This window comes from Elephas maximus, chromosome 2 (genome assembly GCF_024166365.1).
Source record: "Elephas maximus indicus isolate mEleMax1 chromosome 2, mEleMax1 primary haplotype, whole genome shotgun sequence".
In the NCBI taxonomy this organism is placed as follows: Eukaryota; Metazoa; Chordata; class Mammalia; order Proboscidea; family Elephantidae; genus Elephas; species Elephas maximus.
The window spans coordinates 18,947,986-18,967,754 of record NC_064820.1 but is presented as its reverse complement, the minus strand read 5'-3'; the positions used below and the strand labels follow the sequence as shown (position 1 = coordinate 18,967,754).

General features: G+C 42.5%; 1 protein-coding gene across 1 annotated transcript in view; it reads right to left on the bottom strand.

The window, feature by feature from the left end:
- The window catches only part of FBXL7 (F-box and leucine rich repeat protein 7), a 516,642-nt gene that overhangs the window by 353,651 nt on the left and 143,222 nt on the right, over nucleotides 1–19,769 (bottom strand). Inside the window, exon 2 of the mRNA XM_049861349.1 lies at nucleotides 3,121–3,210. Within this exon, the coding sequence (XP_049717306.1) occupies nucleotides 3,121–3,210 (90 nt within the window). The remainder of the gene's footprint in view (nucleotides 1–3,120; nucleotides 3,211–19,769) is intronic.

Genomic DNA, 19,769 nt, shown 5'->3' with positions numbered 1-19,769 from the left:
CTCTGAATGAATTTAAATTCGAACCATCAACTTTTTGGTTAGCAGTTAAGTGCTTAACTATTTGCACCACCCAGGGACTCCATTCTCACCCCCAGCCCTAGGTAAATGCCCTTCCCTTTTTTCTACTCCCAAGTCCTCAGTTTATTTACCAGCATGTGTTACATAGAGTGTCTTACCTACATGTTTCCCAGAACGGGACTATGCCTGCACCATTAGATTAGCTACTGGTGGAGGTCAGACACACACACATGCACACACTGCCAGTCAGGGCAGTACCTTCCCTGTTCATTCCATCAGGGAAAAGTCCAACATCATCCTATAAAATGCTTTCAACCCAGCTATTAGAGGCATGGCCATGGCTTTCAAAGTCTGCAGGAAAACTGAACATCATCTTTCACATTATATACCATATTTAGAAATCAACATCACTCAGTCCTTTCAACTAAGGATCCTGCCTGTGCTTCTCAAAGATGATATTTATGAATTCAGTAGTGAAAAATCATAAAAGGATCAAAAAACTGAAGAAAATAACCATAATCAAAGAGCTTCCAGAAAGCTAGTTATACCACTCACCCAGTATTTCCTTAATGTCAAATGTTAAATAAACATAGTTATACAAAACAGTGGGAAAAGAATTAAAGAAGCATTTTTAGCTTTGGTCCTCCATGGAATTGGTAAGAAATTGGCGTTCACTTTCTGTTTCTTAGTCAGCATGTGGCATGCGGTGGTTAACCTGGGTGTTTCCCAGGGGGAGGAAATGACTGTTCCATTGGATAAATCCACCCAGTGGAGGGCGGAAATCGAACACCTAAGAGGTGCACCGGGTCTGTTGCCTGTGCATTTTGAAAATTAGTACCAGCCATGGATCCATTTTGCAAGTACCACCCTGATACTATGAGATCAAATTTGCAGCAAACATCCCTGAAATAAATTTTAAAGTAACTAATCAATGTATTAAAAAACTTATTAATTCAGGTATAACTCATTAATATAATACTATTTAATGTAACTATATTTAATGTAATCTTAGTTTAATTCCTCTTCATTTTCATTAATTAAAAATAACTTAGTAGCGATATGGATTCACACATACATTCTTCCAAATTATTTTTAGTAAAATGGAACATTAAAAAAACTTTTTTTCAGATATAGAAGGAACTGGGTAGCGTGATTAACAGGTTGGGGTTCTTCCACTTAAGTGTTAAAAACAAATTCTAGTTTAATTTCTAATTTAGTCCAGTTGCTAAAAGTTCTGTTGCATATGAACATCATATTTTCCCTCCCCACCCCCCCGATTCTACCAGCAGAGTGACAGAAAATAAATATAAAAAAAAAAGTTGTGACAAAATGTATAAAACATTGGCTGGGGCTGGGCCAAAAGAATTTTCCTATGGGAAAAGCAAAATAAAATGAAAATTTTAAGTCCCTATACAGTTGTTTTTTTTTTTTTTGAGGCATAAAAAGCAGACATCTTTAAATGTATGAAGTCCCATAGTCCCTCCCTGCTCCTGCAATACAGCACATAGAGTTTTGCATTTTCTATTTCTAAAACAGAACAAAAATAATAAGGAAACGCAAATCCTCATTGGGAAACATAAAGTGGTTATTGAACATTTTTAACTTTCTATTTTCATAGCCCCTAAAATTAGACAAATGACTATGATTGGAGTGTCAGTAAAAAATGGTGGAACGAAGTCATAATCTTGCAAAACACAGATTTCTGATTAGAGAGGATCTTAAACAAATTAAATTGAAGTGATTTCCACTCTGGCTCATGAGAATAGAAGCCGCCAAACAAATGTCTAGAAGCAATTAACCAAATCTGCATATTACCTTAACTGAATTTCAAGACTGATCTAATGCTCATATCTGAATTAAGAGGCAGAAAATTAAAACTGAATTGCTACCTGATGCTTTACTGCTCTAAGCCAAACACCCCAACGCGTGTGCCTTACAAAGTTGTTGACTTACTAATTTACATCGAACTACACCAAGGCATTAACACAAGAGAATATAACCCAAGTGAAAGCTACTTATAAATCATTCTAGGAATAATTACCCCACAGAAAGTAATTCTATGTTCCTTGGAATACACCAAATTAAAGAATACCCAAGAAGAAAATATAGGTCAGCAGAAGTAAGCCATCAGCATGCATTGTGACACAGGTCAAAAGAAACAAAACAACAGAGATGACCAACATCAGGTCATGAGTCTGCTTCTCAATATTGTCAGCAACAGACATTAAGCCTCAAAATGTACATCCTCAACACCCTCTACACTTTGGGATACACGAATCCTATACAGTCTCAGGAAAATCAGCCAACACCTCAAAAAGAGTCTTTTGTTACAAATATCACTGATGTCTTACACTGTAACTTCATCTGAAAGTCAGTTTATAAAGAACTCTTCTTCAGAAAGGAAGTTATCTAATTGTGTTTAACATTAAAAGAAAAGGAACTGATTCCATAATTGGGTCAGCTTTCCACAGACAGGACCACAGAAACAAAGATTTCTACTCTAAAACAAGTAAGCAATAAATAAAAATCTCCTCCTATATTGGGAAGCACATACAGCCAATTTCTTCATCAAGAATATCAATGCAGCCAATCTTTTTACTAATAGAGCTTTTCACTTACTCTTTAAATAATCAGACAATCCTACTTTCCTACTCCCAAATTTTGGTGATTAGTTCAAGCTGAACAAATTGCATGAATGTGATGTGACCTTCCCATTATTCTAATCCTGAATTCCAGGTGCACCTATTTTGAAAGTTCTGGCATGAAAATTCAACTACAACAAAAAATATTTTGCAATCATATTGTTCTCCACACTGAAAAACAAAACACATAACATCATAAAAACTACCCATAAGTCAGCCTACTATATCATCACAAAACCCCAGATTTAAAATTGAAAAATTTACAATTCATCAAATCAACTTTAATGGATGTTAACAGCAATCCAACCAAAAGGAAACATGGGAATGCGTTTGCTTTCTCATTTTTGAGACTCTCATGTGCTTTCACTCAGTAGAACAGCAACGAGCCTCACACATTTATTTGTCTTCCAAACACAGCCAGCACTAAGAGAAGGCAAGATAATAAAGACCAGATGCCTACCTTCACTGGTAGCCACATTCTTCTGGGCTTTGGTTGGCGTATGATCTGTGCTTGAACTCACGTCAGATGAGATGCTGGAGCTGCCTTTGCCTAGAGAAAACAAAAACGGGCAGCTCTTGAGTTTTGTGATTTCAGAACTGGGCCACACTTCCATTGGTGCGGTAACTTGGAGAGAACCAGGGGCTGGGAGACAGTGGCAGTTCAGTGGTGGTTCAGTGGTAGAATTCTCACCTTCCATGCAGGAAGGAAACCTGAATTCATTTCCTACCCAATACATTTCAAGCAAAGCCGCCATCCATCTGTCAGTGGTGGCATGCATGCTGCTATGATACGGAACAAGTTTAAGTGGAGTTTCCAGTCTGAGCCAGTCACGGAAGAAGGGCCTGAGGATCTCCTTCTGCAAATCAGCCAGTGAAAACTCTATGGATCAGAACATTCCGATCCTGTTGTGCATGGTGTGATCATGATTCGGGGGCCAACTCAACTGGGGCTGAGAACACCACCAACACCAAGAAAAGAGGAATGTCCTTGAGAAAGTTTTGCACAATAAGCTATTTATTGTAGCTGAATGCAGGGGGTGGTATCCCGCAGCTAGAGATAAGCAGTACCGGAGCCACCAGAAGGTGAGGAGGGCATGAAAAACCCTGGAGAAGAGAAGTGTGGGGTGGGTCTCTTGTGCATCCTAATGATGTCCTCCCACAGCAATGTGGAGGTCTCCGGGTCAGAGAGCTCTGAAGGGCTGATGCAGCTGTTGTTGTTAGTGACCATCCAGTCGATTTTTAACTCATGGCAACCTCAAGTGACAGAATACAACTGCCCCGTGGGGTTTTTTAGCCTGTAATATTTACACTGATCCTTCTTCAGGATCAGTAGTTGGAAAATGTGTCCTTGGTGATAGAAACGATGCTGGAGATCCCATGAAAGAATTTTGCAAGACCAACAACTTCTTTACTGCAAATACTTTTTTTCACCAACATAAAGGGCGACTATACACGTGGACCTCGCCAGATGAAATACACAAGAATCAAACTGACTACTTCTGTGGAAAGAGAACACGGAAAGGCTCAATATCATCAGTCAGAACAAGGCCAGGGGTCGACTGTGGAACAGACCATCAATTGCTCATATGCAAGTTCAAGTTCAAATTGAAGAAAATTAGAACAAGTCCAGAGAGCCAAAGTATAACCTTCAATACATCCTACCTGAATTTAGAGACCATATATTTGACACCTTTAACACTAATGACTGAAGACCAGAAAAGTTGTGGAATAACATCAAGGACATCATACATGAAGAAAGCAAGAGGTCATTGAAAAGACAAGAAAGAAAGAAAAGACCAAAATGGATGTCAGAAGAGACTCTGAAATTTGCTCTTGAACGTCGAATAGCTAAGACAAAAGGAAGAAATGATGAACTAAAAGAACTGAACAGAAGATCTGAAAGGGTGGCTCGAGAAGACAAAGTCAAGTATTATAATGACATGTGCAAAGAGCCAAAGATAGAAAATCAAAAGGGAAGAACATGCTCAGTACCTCTCAAGCTGAAAGAACTGAAGAAAAAATTCAAGACTCGAATTGAAATTGTGAAGGATTCCATGGAAAAAATATTAAATGATGCAGGAAGAATCAAAAGAAGATGGAAGGAGTACAGTCATTATACCAAAAAGAATTGGTCAACACCCAACCATTTCAAGCAGCAGCATATGATCAGGAACCGACGGTACTGAAGGAAGGAGTCCACGCTGCTCTGAAGGCATTGGTGAAAAACAAGGCTCCAGGAATTGATGGAATATCAATTGAGATGTTTCAACAAACGAATGCAGCTCTGGAAGCATTCACTCATCTATGCCAAGAAATATGGAAGACAGCTACCTGGCCAACCGGCTGAAAGAGATCCAAGTTTATGCCTATTCCCAAGAAAGGTGATCCAATCAAATGCAGAAATTAACCAACAATATCATTATCACCTGTTAGCAAAATTTTGCTGAAGATCATTCAAAAGTAGCTGCAGTAGTATATCGACAGAGAACTGCCAGAAAGTCAAGCCAGATTTAGAAGAGCACATGGAACCAGGGATATCATTGCTGATGTCAGATGGATCCTGGCTGAAAGCAGAGAATGCCAGAAGGATGTTTACCTGAGTTTTATGTGTGGATCATAACAAATTATGGATAATATTTCAATGAATGGGAATTCCAGAACACTTAATTGTGCTCATGAGGAACCTGTACATAGATCAAGACACCATCGTTCAAGCAAAATAAGGGGATACAGCCTGGTTTAAGGTCAGGAAAGGTACGTGTCAAGGATGTATCCTTTCACCGTATCTATTCAATCTGTATGCAGAACAAATAATCCAAGAAGACAGACTCTATGAACAAGAACAGGGCATCGGGATTAGAGGAAGACTCATTAACAACCTGTGTTGTGCAGATGGCACAACCTTGCTTGCTGAAAGTGAAGAGGACTTAAAGCACTTACTGATGAAGATCAAAGACCACAGCCCTCAGTATGGATTACACCTGAACATAAAGAAAACAAAAATCCTCACAACTGAAGCAATAAGCAACATCATGACAAACGGGGAAAAGATTGAAGTTGTCAAGGATTTCATTTTACTTGGATCCACAATCAACAGCCATGAAAACAGGAGTCAAGAAATCCAAAGATGCATTGCGTTGGGCAGATCTGCTGCAAAGGACCTCCTTAAAGTGTTGAAAAGCAAAGATGTCACCTTGAAGACTAAGGTGCGCCTGACCCAAGCCCCAGTGTTTTCAATTGCATCATATGCATGTGAAAGCTGGAAGACCAAAGAATTGACGCCTTTGAACTGTGCTGGTGAAGAATATTGAATATACCATGGACTGCCAAAAGAAAGAAAAAGTCTGTCTTGGAAGAAGTATAACCAGAATGCTCCTTAGAAGCAAGGATGGTGAGACTTTGGACATGTTATCTATCAGGAGGGATGGTCCCCGGAGAGGGACATCATGGTTGGTAAAGTACAGGGTCAGTGAAGAAAAGAAAGACCCTCAATGAGATGGACTGACACAGTGGCTGCAACAATGGGCTCAAACATAACAATGACTGTGAGCGTGGTACAGGACCAAGCAGTGTTTCATTCTGTAGTCCCTAGGGTCTCTTTGAGTTGGAACCGACCCAACAGCACCTAACAACAACAGTAATCTTTACAGGCCAGGTCTTTTTCCCACCGAGCTGCTGGGCAGTCTCAGACCAGCAACTTTGCAGTTAGAAGCTGAGTGCTTAACCTTATGCCACCACGGCTCTCCTTAAGGGCTAGGCCACAGCTAGGGGTCCTTATAACTACAGGGTTTTAACTTATCTAGGGCTAACAGATGTTGGGTGCACTTTTGAAGCATATGTAAAGCAGGCAGGCACTAAGCAGCTGAAAATTTGTTTATCTGGGCTATTTTTAAAACAGTTGGATGTATGCAAATTTGAGTTTGGTGCTCAAACCCAGAAGAAAACTCTCTGCCCTGGATTCAATTCCAACTCATGACAACCCTATAGGGCAGGGTAGAAGTGCCCCATAGGGTTTTCAAGGCTGTAATCATTAAGGAAGCAGACTGCCACATCTTTTCTCCAGTGGAGTGGCTGGTAGGTTGGAACCGCTGACCTTTTAGTTAGCAGCAGAGTGCTTAACCACTGAGACACTAGGGCTCCATGAGTTTGGTGGCAGCGGGCTTTTTTTCTTTGGGCTAAGCTTGCTTTAAAGAAATAACCAACTTAGGGCCAATGCACAGAGGCCATTTTTGACTCGTAACCATTTGGTTCTATACCTAGTCATATCACCTGTTTCCAAGAAAAGATTTGTAGTACAAAGAAGAGAGTTTATTAGGTTTTCATTGCCTTCTGCATTAAACATATTTTGGGAAGTACCCAACTGTTATGGATTAAATTGTGTCCCCTAGAAAATGTCTGTCAACTTGGCTAGGCCATGATTCCCACTATTGTGTGATTGTGCACCATTTTGTCATCTGATGTGATTTTCCTATGTGTCGTAAATCCTGTCTCTATGATGTTGATAGATGGGATTCAAAGCAGTTATGTTAATGAGGCAGGGCTCAATGGACAAGGTTAGGTTATGTCTTGAGTTGATTTCTTTTGAGATATAAAAGAAAGAACTGAGCAGAGAGACATGGGTACCTCATACCACAAATAAAGCAGTGCTGGGAACAGAGTGCATCTTTTGGACTTGGGGTTCCTGCACGGAGAAGCTCCTAGACGAGGGCAAGATTGATGACAAGGACCTTGCTCCAGAGTTGACAGAGAATGAATGCTTTCCCCTGGAGCTGATGCCCTGAATTTCTACTTCTAGCCTACTAGACTGTGAGAGAATAAACTTCTCTTTGTTGAAGCCATCCACTTGTGGTATTTCTGTTATAGCAGCACTAGATGACTAAGACACCAACCTGTGTTATAGCAGGAAAAATGCGTTATTAATAATATGCCTTGAGTATAAACTCAGAGATTAGAAAACAGTCAAATATAATAACATAATCTCATATTGGCACCCATGTGAACAAGAAAGTACAAGTGGGGAAAACAACAACAGTATTAATTTTTTTTTAATTGCAACTATATATTTTTCTCAGTTAAGGGAATAAGCAAATATAGCACTGAGGCATTACCAGAGGAATAAGAGCCTGCTGGCTTCAAATAGCTGCATCACCTTAAAAATAAATAAATAAAAACAAATTCCCAGTTTAACAGGTACTTCTTTAAAAAGAAAAAACAAAAAAACTGCATTTTTCTAACACAATGATTCTCAACCAATAATTTACCTCCAAAAAGGACATTTGGCAGAAAACCCTACTGAACAGTTTTTCTCTGTCACACAGGGTCACTATGAGTTGAAATGAACTCCATGGCACCTAACAATAACAACAGTGCCAGTTTGGTCATCACAAATGGGAGGAGGGTTACTACTAGCATCTAGTGGGTAGAGGCCAGAGATGCTGCCCAGCATCATAAATGCACAGACAGCCCCCAACAACAACAATAAATTATCCAGCCCAAAACATCCGTAGCGCCCAAGTTGAGAAACCCTGGCTTAAAGTCTCATCTCAATTGAGGGCTGAGTTTCTACTCTTCAAATTTTTAATATAATCATATATAGTGATATTACAGGACATTCTCCAAATAACACAGGCAAGTCTACAAATATGAACCACACTCCCTGCCCAGTGAGGCCAGTGCTTAATGGCCGTGGTGGGGAGAATTCTAAAATGATTCCTATGATTCCCTATCACTTGTGCCTATGCCTTTGTGGAATCTCCTCCCCTGAGTGTGGACAGAGTCTGTAATTTGCATCCAACCAAAAGAATAAACCAAAGGTGAGAGGATTTTGCAGACTTAAGTCCCTTATGAGTTGGCTTTAAATTATCAAAAGGGAGATTATCCCTGGTGGGGCTGACCTAATTAGGTGAGCCCTTTAGAAAAGGGTCTAGAGGAGATAGAAGCTCTCCTGCTGTCCTTGGAGAAGTAAGCCTCAGTTAGTTCTACAGCTGCAAAGAAACACAAGCATGCAAGTGGACTCTAAGATACAGACGAGAACACCTTGATTGCGGCTTCCTGTGACCCCATGTGCAGGATCCAGCTAAGCCGTGCCCAGGACCCAAGGAAACTGTGAGATGGTAAATGCATGCTGTGTTAAGCCACTACGTTGAGTTTGTGGTAATTTGTTACGGAGTTATTAAAAAAAAAAAAACTAATACAATGACCAACTAATTATATCATGGGTGAACTCTTTTTTCACTCCACAGTTATGTTCAACACTCTTAAATGCAGCTGAGAAACACTGTTTTTCAGTAATCTTCACTGCATAGTCATGTACCACCCCAGCTAGAATGAGTAAACTTACTGTCTGAACACATGCAGAGTAGAAAAGCATGAATGGGGTTAGGTTTAAAGAGCTTCAGAACTTGTTTGCTTCTGTTGAAAGTAGCTGAAAAATCCAAGTGCATGGGTGATATCTGAAACAGAAACCCCGTTGCTGTTGAGTTGATTCTGACTCCGAGTGACCCTATAGGACACAGTAGATCTGTTCCATATGGTTTCCAAGGAGCGGCTGGTGAATTTGAACTACTGAACTTTTGGTTAGCAGCCATAGCTCTTAACCACTATACCCCCAGAGCTCCATCTGAAACAAGCCTACTATCATTCTGATTGTCCCTGCTCACTTCAGTCCTCCTCTGATAGCTTACCCAGACAGTGTCACCACTCTCCACCTGTTTGTGTCTAGCCAGCCCTTGTGCCCTGGCAACCTTTGGAGTTAGCTGGGATGCTGGACCAGGTACCGAGTTACAGTATGTCAACTTAGTCTCTGACCTTGGTCTGCCATCCCCTTACTCTTTGACCTTGGGCAGTCAATCCTCTTCCAGGAGGCTCAGTTTCCACATCTGGTAGAGGAGATGGTTGGACTAAATGAATCCTAGAAGCTCAAGTATTCTATGATTCCATGCATCCATTACAGTTCACCTCAAAGCTGAGTTTAAAAGGCGAAGATGTCACTTGGATGATTAAGGTGCACCTAACCGAAGCCATGGTCTTTCCATTCATCTCATATGCATGCAAGAGCTGGACCATGAAAAATGAAGACAGAAGAAGAATTGATGCATTTGAACTGTGGTGTTGGTGAAGAGTATCAAATATACCATGGACTGCCAGAAGAATGAGCAAATCAATTCTACAAGAAATACAACCAAAATGCTCCTTAGAAACGAGGATGGCGAGACTTCGGCTTTCTGACTTTGGATACATTATCAGGAAAGACCAATTGCTAGAAAAGAACATCATGGTTGGTAAAGGCAAAGGAGCCCCTTGGTGATACGGACTGACACAACAGCCACAACGACGGACTCAAACATAGCAACAATCATGAAGATGGCACAGAACCAGGTAACATTTCATCCCGTTATACATAAGGTCTCAGTGAGTCAGAGCTGACTCAATGGCAGCTATCGACGACGACAAAGCTTAGTAATGCAGAGACTGCCTTTAATGCAGTGAAAAAAAAAAAACACTACTGTGCCCCACCAACATATAGACTTAAATTACTTTTATTATATTGTTGCTTAGAGATGCACATATGGAAAACCTAGAAATAAACCCCATATGCTTTAGCTCGGATTCAACAATAAAATCAAAACAAAATAACAAATCAAAGGCAAAAACAATAAAACCCATAAAATTCAAATTAACAGCATCATTTTAATGTGGCAGATGACGTTACTTGGCTGAGTTTAAATCGCCTTTCAAAATGTAAATATAGGACTGGCTGCTAAAGCCAATGTTTTCTTGACGGGCATGCTCATGCTTCCCTGGGCCATGGGAAGACGCAACCTGTCCACCACCAGCCTCTGTTGGAACACGGGGAGTCCTTCTTTCCTACAAGCTGACATATCAGTTGGCCTTCACTTGGTCTGACTACATGTATTGCTCACATTTTTACGTCTACCCTTCTGGCGTTCCTCACCATCCCACAACAATTCAAGTAGAGCTCTTTCTTTAAAGCACAGACTTGTGCAACGAAATCTGATGGGAGGATGATTTTATAAAGGAGCAAACAATTATGCATTTATGTTTAGATTATCATGAAGTTGAAAATAAAAAACAATCAACAAATTTCAGAGGAAATTCTCAGACACCCCTGAAAATATGTTTGCAGGCAACTCTCCTGCTTAAGAAATACTGGTCTATGAAGAAAAGGAATAAGGTTGGGAAACGATAATATTATTAATTAAATTTATAACAACAGCTAACATGGAGTACATATGTTGTATACTGTGCTAAATACTTTAGTTGCTGCATCTTATTAAATCTTCATGATGCCCTACAAACAGACTCTAAAGAGACTTCCTAGACATTTATTTTCTCTAATTGACTCCCCCCATGAACTTGTAATACTACGGATATACTGATATCTATTTATGCACTATATGTGTATTTGTACTTTAGGCATAAATAGAGTAAGATTTTTCACCCTCACTCCTTAAGTAGAGCACTGGAGAGCCATCCCCTCATACCACCTCTAGCACCATCTAGAACCATGGCTATATCCAGCTGCCAGGTAGCAGGGCTGGGCTCAGGGAGCTCTTAAGTGCAGCTTCCTGGAGCCACCTGGCTTCCCCTGTGGCACTGACTGGATTGAGGAGAGTCTAGTGGTGGACTTGCCTGAGGGAGTCAACATAAGGGAGTGTAATGCTTCTTCTATAGTCACTACTAGAGAGCAGACAGCTCCACAAGACCTGAGGGAGAGACACAGTCAGGCTCGAGTGGGCAGCTAACACCTGCAAGGACTGAGGTATGGTGGTTTTAAAGTATGTCCACAAACCCTTTGACATCCCCACTTCAAAAGGTGGAGCTTAATCTTCCTCCTTGTAAGTGTGGCTGGACTGAGTCATTAACTTTCAACCCACAGAAAATGGCAGAAGTTACGGTCTATGACTTGTAGACTAGGTCAGAAAAGGCTGGCTTCTTCCATGCTCTCTCTTGGGCCTTCACTGCTGCCCATGGTCAGTGAGGAACTGAGACCTCCTGCCAAGAGCCAGGTGAGTGAGTGTTATAGATCAAATTGTGTCCCCCAAAAAGATATGTGGAAGAATTAACACCTGTTCCTGTGGGATATGATCCTGTTTTGAGATAGGGTATTTCTTTTGTTATGTGGATGAGTCAGTACCACAGTAGGCTGAGTCCTCAACCTGATCCCTTCTGAATGGTGTCTTATATAAAAGCAGGACAAACACAGAAAGAGACACACACAGAGGGAAGACAGATGCCTTGTGATGATGGAAACAGATGCATCGACAAGCCCAGGAATGACAAGGATTGCTGGAAGCTACTAGCAGCTGAAAGAGAAAGGACCTTCCTCTAGAGCCAATGACCTGATTTGAACTTCTAGCCTCCAAAACTGCAAGGCAAGAAATTTCTTTTCTTTAAAGCCACCCACTTGTGGTATTTTGTTCTGGCAGCCTCAGAAAACCACAACAGTGAGCCATTTTGGAAGCAGATCCTCCAGTCCCAGAGGATGTGGCCGTGGCTGACATGTACACTGCACTCACAATTGAGCCAACTGAGTTGCTCCCAAATTTCAGACCCATAGAGGCTGTGTGAGATAATAAGGGTTCATTGTTATTGTAAGGTATTATGTAGTAACAGATAACTCATACATAAGGTGAGGCAGAGTTGGCCAAGATGCACCACCAGGTCCTGGCCCTGCCTAGAGAGACCAGGTCTCACATCGTACCAGCCACAGATACCAGCAGTGGAGATCAGTTCAGGAAGCAGCCCTTGGAGGACAAAAAGGCACCACCAGGGACTGGAAGAAGCAGATGACACTGTGCCCCAGAACCCTGACCTAGTCCTTCTGCCAGGGGGACAAACTTGCATAAATTCCCTCCTCACCCCCACTGTCTTAGGGAAAGGAGTATAGGCAGGAGGAAGCTGAAAGACTGAGCACTTAACCCGTTGCCATCAAGTCAATTCCAACTTGTAGTGACCCTAAGGGACAGAGTAGAGCTGCCTCACAGGGCTTCCAAGCAGCCTGCCACATATTTCTCCTGCAGACTGGCTCATGGGTTCAAACCATCAACCTTTCAGTTAACAGCCAGGCACTAAACAACTGCACCACCAGGGCTCCTCACTGAGTGCTTGACACTGCCTTAATGCTTACTGTTGTTAGTGGCAATCGAGTAGGCTTCAACTCACGGTGATCTTGTGTACAATAGAACAAAACGTTGCTCGGTCCTGCACCATCTTCATGATCATCAGTATGCTCAAGTTCACTGTTCAGGCTATTGTGTCAATCCATCTCATCGAGGCTTCCCTCATTTTTGCTGACCCCCGACTTCAGCGAACATGACATTCTTTTCTAGTGATTGGCCTTTCCTGATGACATGTTCAAAGTAAGCAAGCCAAAGTCTTGCCATCCTCACTTCTAAGGAGCATTCTGGTTCTATTTCTTGTAAGAAAAGGATGGGATCATCCAAGCTTTAAACTGGACTCAGCATTGTAGATTACATAGCCATGAAATCAAATAAATCATATTTTCTCTGCACATCTGAGTTGCAGTGAGAAGGGAATTTGGGGAACTTGTCCAACTAGTTGCTACTATTTTCTATTAACATTTTTATTATCATCATCAATCTGATATAGAAGGAACTTGTACAAGTGCCATCAGCCCACCATGTAGAACTGCAGGGGAGAGTGTGAATGGGAGAAGTAGAAGCCTGAAGATAGAGAAACAATCATATATGTGACAGGAAATACAAGAAAAACCACTTACCTAATGGTATAGGAGACCAACTTCAAATAACATGCAATGAGTATGTAAAAAAAAAGGAAAGGTCTAAGCACACCCCTTGCTTAGTGCCTGGCTATCTAGGATGTGGGCACTGAGGGAAGAAACCTGGGGCCCCTCAGCACTAGTGGTGGTCAGGGCCTTGGGATCAGTGGGGAGAAAGGTTTCCAATATAACATTATGGCTCATTAGTGATAATGTTTCCTTGGCAGGAAAGAGAGCAGTGGTTCAAAGTGTACACCCCTGACAAGGCGCATCAGACATAGCAGGGAACTTGATATAATGATGGGCCACACCCCAGGCTATAGAATCAGAAACCCTGGGGCGGGCCCAGTAATCTGTATGTAGCATACCCTCCAGGTGGCTGTGGTGAACTATCAAGTTTGCGAAGTTCAAAGTAGAGAGTAGTTAGTGGTTATTGTTACTAACAAATTGACCTCCTGGGGTGCAATGGATTTCTCTCATATACGTTCTTTCTGGCCTTGGGTTTATAATTCTGCCAAGAATGATTGGCTGGGCCACAATCTTGCAAGGGATTGGTGAATTACGATGCAAATAGGGTGTGTAAAACCACCCAATAGGATTAAGTCACCTTGTAAGAACTGGCTGGGACTATGCAAATTGAGTGACTTTGGTCTACTAGGGGGATTGGTCAGTTTGTAGTCCTGCTGGGAAGACCATGCCTTGAAATTGACAAGAGTTAGGCTTACATAAGGGCCAATCACACCAAGTTTGAGAGGGACCTCACTACCATCAAGAAGAGTCGAGTGTGGCATGTCCTTGGTCCCAAAGGTCCCTGTGCTGAGAACCTCCCAGACCCAGGAGAGAGAGAGCTGTAACACTGAAGACTGCAAGAGATGGCAAGAAACAACGGCAAGCACAGCAGAGCCCAGCAGCAGAGAAATGGTGGTAGCAGTAGGGGCAGCAAGAGCCAGGAGACCAGCATTCAGCTGCAGTGGGCTGGCTGACCCACAGAGCTAAAGGGAGCTGAGTGCCTTTGGGCAGGGGGCTTGCAGGCAGAGCCGGGTGCTCCCAGGCACTAGTTTACAGAGCTAAAGTGCAATAATTGCCCAAGCAGGGCAGAGGCCGAGGGGCCCAGCAACAGAGGTCTGCTGGCTGGCATGGCCAAAAGAAGGGCGGCCTACCTGTGGGCACGGCCTGCGGTGACGGCCGAGAAGAAGCTGAGAGCTGTCTTGGTTGGGAACTGTCCTGACTGAAGAACTGTACCTTGTCTCCTGAGTTGTTCCTGTTACTTCCAAGTTGATCCTGATCCCAAGTTGTAGCCTATTACTTCTCTAATGAACTACATAATTGTGAGTAAGGTCTGTGAGTTCTGTGTGGTCTGTGAATTACTGAGCCCAGCAGAGAAGTAATGAGTCCTGTGGCAGGGAACAGCTATTGTTGTTATTAGTTGTCACCAAGTTGATTCTGACTCATGGTAACCCCATGTGTTATATACATCCAAAATTTTACATAAAAAAAAAAAATTTTTTTTTTTTTAATATATCTAGCAAAAATCTCGCAAGCTAGATTGACAAGTCTGCTCTCCCTAACTACATGAACCCTTAATTGTTTATTTTACCAACATCAGAACTGTCTTAGGCTGGGTTCACTAGAGAAGCAAAACTAGTAAAGCATATAAATATATATAGAGGGAGAGATTTATGGTGTATCCTTTGGACTTGGGGTTCCTGCACAGGGAAACTTCTAGTCTAGGGGAAGACTGATGACAAAGACCATCCACCAGAACCAACAGAGAAGAGAAAGACTTACCCTGTAACCGATGCCCTGAATTTGGACTTCTAGCCTACTTGATTTTGAGAAAATAAATTTCTCTTTGTTAAAGCCATCCACTTTGGGTATTTTTGTTATAGCAGCACTAGACAACTAAGACAGTATCCAAAACAAGTAAACACCTGAACGAGTGAAAACTTACTAAGACACTGAGCTCAGTGAACATTATCTGTAATTGATTAGTGTACCCACCCATAATTCCAAATTGCAGTATGGAGGAAATTAGAGGATGGATCGACCAGTTCGACTGCCTGGAACACACCAGTAACCCAGGAAGGTTAGCAGAAGAATGTGCTGGTCTTACTCCCATCACGCATTCTTTTAGAGTGTACCAAGTTCTCACAATGTTTGAAGATAAACAGAAGGTTCACTAAATTTTTTTTTTTTAATTATTGTGTTAGGGATTTTAAGTTTCTTTTAATTAAAAAATTCCCATATGTAAAAATGGAAAACTAAGTGTTTCTTCTCACACCTAATGTCCAAGCTGATTTTGCAAATGCAGATATTTAAAACAAGTCAGCCATGCTTTCTATTGTGATGTACGATAGCATGAGGAAGGAAAAGTGGGGACTATAAAAGATCAACCAACACTTGAGAAATGAACCAATGGAGTCCTAGGATTGCTAACATTCTTAACAGGCCAAGAAATCCCTTTCAAAGCTGATGGGCTGTATCAGTTCCAGCGGTTCTATGCACTGAGTTCATCACTATGGCGGATTTTCACTGCAGACTTCTAACCTGAAATCCACAAACAAGCCCACGTTCTCCTGTGGCCACGTCAGCCCCTTATTTCCTGCTTCTCTTTTTTTTTTTTCTCTGCAGTACCTTGTTTCCAAGCTGTTGCAGGCACACCATGAGAGCCTGATTTCATATTAAGTGTCCGCCCCAAAGGAAAAGGGATTTTTTTTTTCAGTATCTCAGAAACAGATCAAATAAATGAACGGTAGGTCCTATAAAAAAAAAAAAATGTGTGCTGAATTCACTGTTCTTTTCCTGAGTGTGATACCGAGGTAGTTACGTATCGCCTTTGATCCACAGTTTAAATGTCCATAAATATGGAATAGTAATGTGAGTTTTATCTCAAAGAGAGGTCTGGCATAATCCCTGGCCCAGGTGCTTATTGGTTTTTGGAGAAAAACTGAATGCGTATTGTCAAAGTACATTAGCTCTTTCAAGACAAAGGGGAGCAGTTTAATAGATAACTTCTCCAGAGCTGGAGGCCTTGAAGTCAGGGCACGTGAGGAGGGACTGAATCCTGAACACTGGGCTTTGCTTTCTTGTGAGTAAAACACATTACATGGGCTCCTTTGCTTTTGCTTCTCCTTCTCTTTGTTCTATTCTGGTAAAGACGGGAGCAGGGACTGAGGACAAAGAGGGAAAGAAAGGAAAGGAAATGGAAGGAAACTTTTAGAGGCATTTTCATCCTTCCAACCCAATTAACACCCTAACTGGTACTTGTCTAACTCCAGTTTCCCAGCTAACCAATCAACCAACCAGTTCCCAGCGAGCCTACTCCGACTCATGGAGACCTCATGCATGTCAGGGTAGAACTGTGCTCCATAGGGTTTTCAATGATTGATTTTCCTGAAGGAGATTGCCAGACCATTCTTCCAAGGCACCTCTGGGTGAACTTGAACCTCCAACCTTTAGGTTAGCAGCACAGCGCATTAACCATTCGCACCACCCAGGGGCACGAGACGCACTAATTACGTGCCTACTTCACGCCAAGGCGAGGCAGTGTGCTGGACTGGGGGTTTAAAGACACCCAAGGCAGAGTCCCTTCCCCTAAGAGGCTGCCCTTCTAAAGGGTTTTATGTCCTGCTGAGAAGCAGTCACCACTCAAAGGCAAGACCTGGTTCAGGGCACCAGCTTTTGACAGCTTGTGGTTTTTAGCTTCCAAACTTTTAGAGCCTAATGTTTCCAGTTGAAATCGGACACTGGGAGCTGTAGCCAGAACAGGAACAAAGTACATGGGGTTCTTCCAGGAGAGAAAGGGGCAACACCACTGCTGAACCAGCAACTCCTCTTCACTGCTGCAGCACCCCTCCCCACTCAACCCGCTGGGCTGAGGGCTGGGGGGAGGGGATGTAAAGAAATGATTGTGTGGATACTGCATCGCCTCCAGGAAGGGCTGTATGGGGGGTCCTGCCTGCCACGATGAACCCAGAGCAGCAGAACAGCAGATACTCAGGTTGCTGACAGAGAGCACTGGGATCAGAACACACACCTGTTGCAAAGTCCTGTCTTCAAAGAGCTGCAAGGCTTTGACCGGAGCCCAACACACAGCAGGCACCCGGGAGCATCCCATCTCTCCAATCCCTGGGGCCTCAGGAGTCCCTGGGTGGTACAAATGGTTAAGAACTGGACTAAGAGAAAGGTTGGGGGTTCAAAGTCACCCAGAGGCGCCTTGGAAGTAAGGCTTGGCTGGTGATCTGCTTCCAAAAGGTCACGGCCTTGAGAACCCTACAGCTTTTCTACTCTGCACATGTGGGGCCAACCATGAGTCGGTATCAACTAGACAGCAACGAACAACAACAACAACAACAAAATGAAGCTTCATCATGTTCTAAAGGCTGAGCTCTCAGCCTCCAGTGAGATAGCGCCGGAGGGATGTCCCACACAAAATGCACAAAACCACACAAGCAAACCCTGAACATTAAATGTAAACCATGACTTAACTGCACATGACCTTACAAAGCATCTAATCACTTAAGTAGTGTTAGCTTAGTTAGAAGAACCAGCACCTGTCTGTCAGTTTGTTGTACTGTGGTATACTGCTGGGAGCTACGGCACCGGTACTTCGAACACCAGCTAGATCACGCACAGTAGACAGACTAGGAAGAAAGGCCTGGCGATCTACCATATTTTTATGCAAATAATGCACATCTTTGAGCCCTGGTGGCGCAGTGGTTAAGAGCTTGGCCGTTAACCTAAAAGGTCAGCAGTTTGAACCCACCAGCTGCTCCTTGGAAATTCTATGGGGCAGTGCTACTCTGTCCTTTAGAGTCGCTATCAGTTGAACTCGACTTGACAACAACAGGTTTGGTTTTTGTTTATTTGCTGCCGCGTCCTCCCCCGAAGAGGCACCCTCATAAGCACCACCATGCCCATCCTCTTGTATATTTTCTGGCAAAAAAAAATTAGTGTAGCATGCTTATAAAAATACCTGGGGGTAAGAGGGAGAGCAAGGCCGGCAAACAAATGCAGGAGGTGTGTGTTATTTGTGTATATGGTACTTCCAAATATTAGCCAACAGTAAGCCCTATGAATCGCTACAGAACAGGGTCTAACTCACTCAGGCATGCCAACGACCGTGAGGATGGCCCAGGACCAGGCAGCATTTCGTTCTGTGGTGCAAGGGGTCACCATGGGTCACAGACGACTCTACTGCAGCCAACAACAGCTTAGAAGCCAAAGGGCAAACAGAGAAAGAATTAAATAGAAATAATTTAAGTTAGTCAGCAATTTTGCTACATCCTAATGCTGCTGTTCTCTTTTTCTTAGTGGAAAAAGAAGGTACATTTAGGCAAAAATCTCAGTTAGCACCAGTTTTTTCTACAGTATTCCTAGAAGCTGTGATTTCCAGTAAGAAAAATAACGCAGTGGTATAAACTCTATGGAGCCCTCTTAAACCCACTACAGGTGGCAGCAAATCCGGAAGTCTGAAGAAAGCACTTCCCATTTCTCCACTCCGTGGGGCCTCAGTGGACCTAGCTGGAGAGCATGGACCCTGAAGTCGGACTGCTTGGACTTGACTCTTGGCTTTGACAAAAACTAGCTGGTTGAGCTTAAGAAAGTTCTTTACTTTCTCAATACCCGCAGTTCCTTCATCTGTAAAATGGACTAAGTATAGCCTCACAGAACTGCTCGGAGAATACGACGCAGATAATAATTGCTTAGAATGGCACATAATATATAATAAATATATAATAAGTTATAGCTATTATTAATCATCTTTACTAAAAATATTCTTAATCAATGATTAAATTCAGTTCCGTTCAACAAATACATGCTCAATCTATTGCATGTACAGGGTTATGATCAGCACCAGGAAACACAGCCACAGTCCTTACTGGGTTGGGGAGATAAGCCACGGGCCCGTGAATTCTGGCGAATGTAAAGGCGGTGCGCTTCCATTTCTAAACAAGGTCATCAAGCAGTATTCCCAAGTACTGTTTGATTACTGCTTATTGTGACTGCTATTTGTCATGATGATTAGAAATATTTAGGTGGATTAAAAAAAAAAAAAACCTGTCTGTCCTCCCCACTTGATCGTCACAACCATGAGGGTAGTTTCCATATCTGTTTTGTTCGTTGTTGTGTCCCCAGAAGTAAGTGTATCAGAGGCACTCAGTTTACCAGCTGCCATCAAGTGGATTCCAACTCACGGCGCCCATGTGTGTAAGGGTGGCAATGCACTCCATAAAGCTTTTGATGGCTGATTTTTTGGAAGTAGATCACCAGGCTTTTCTTCTGAGGCACCTCTAGGTGGACTTGAACTCCCAACGCTTAGGTTAGCAGCAGAGCGCATTGACTGC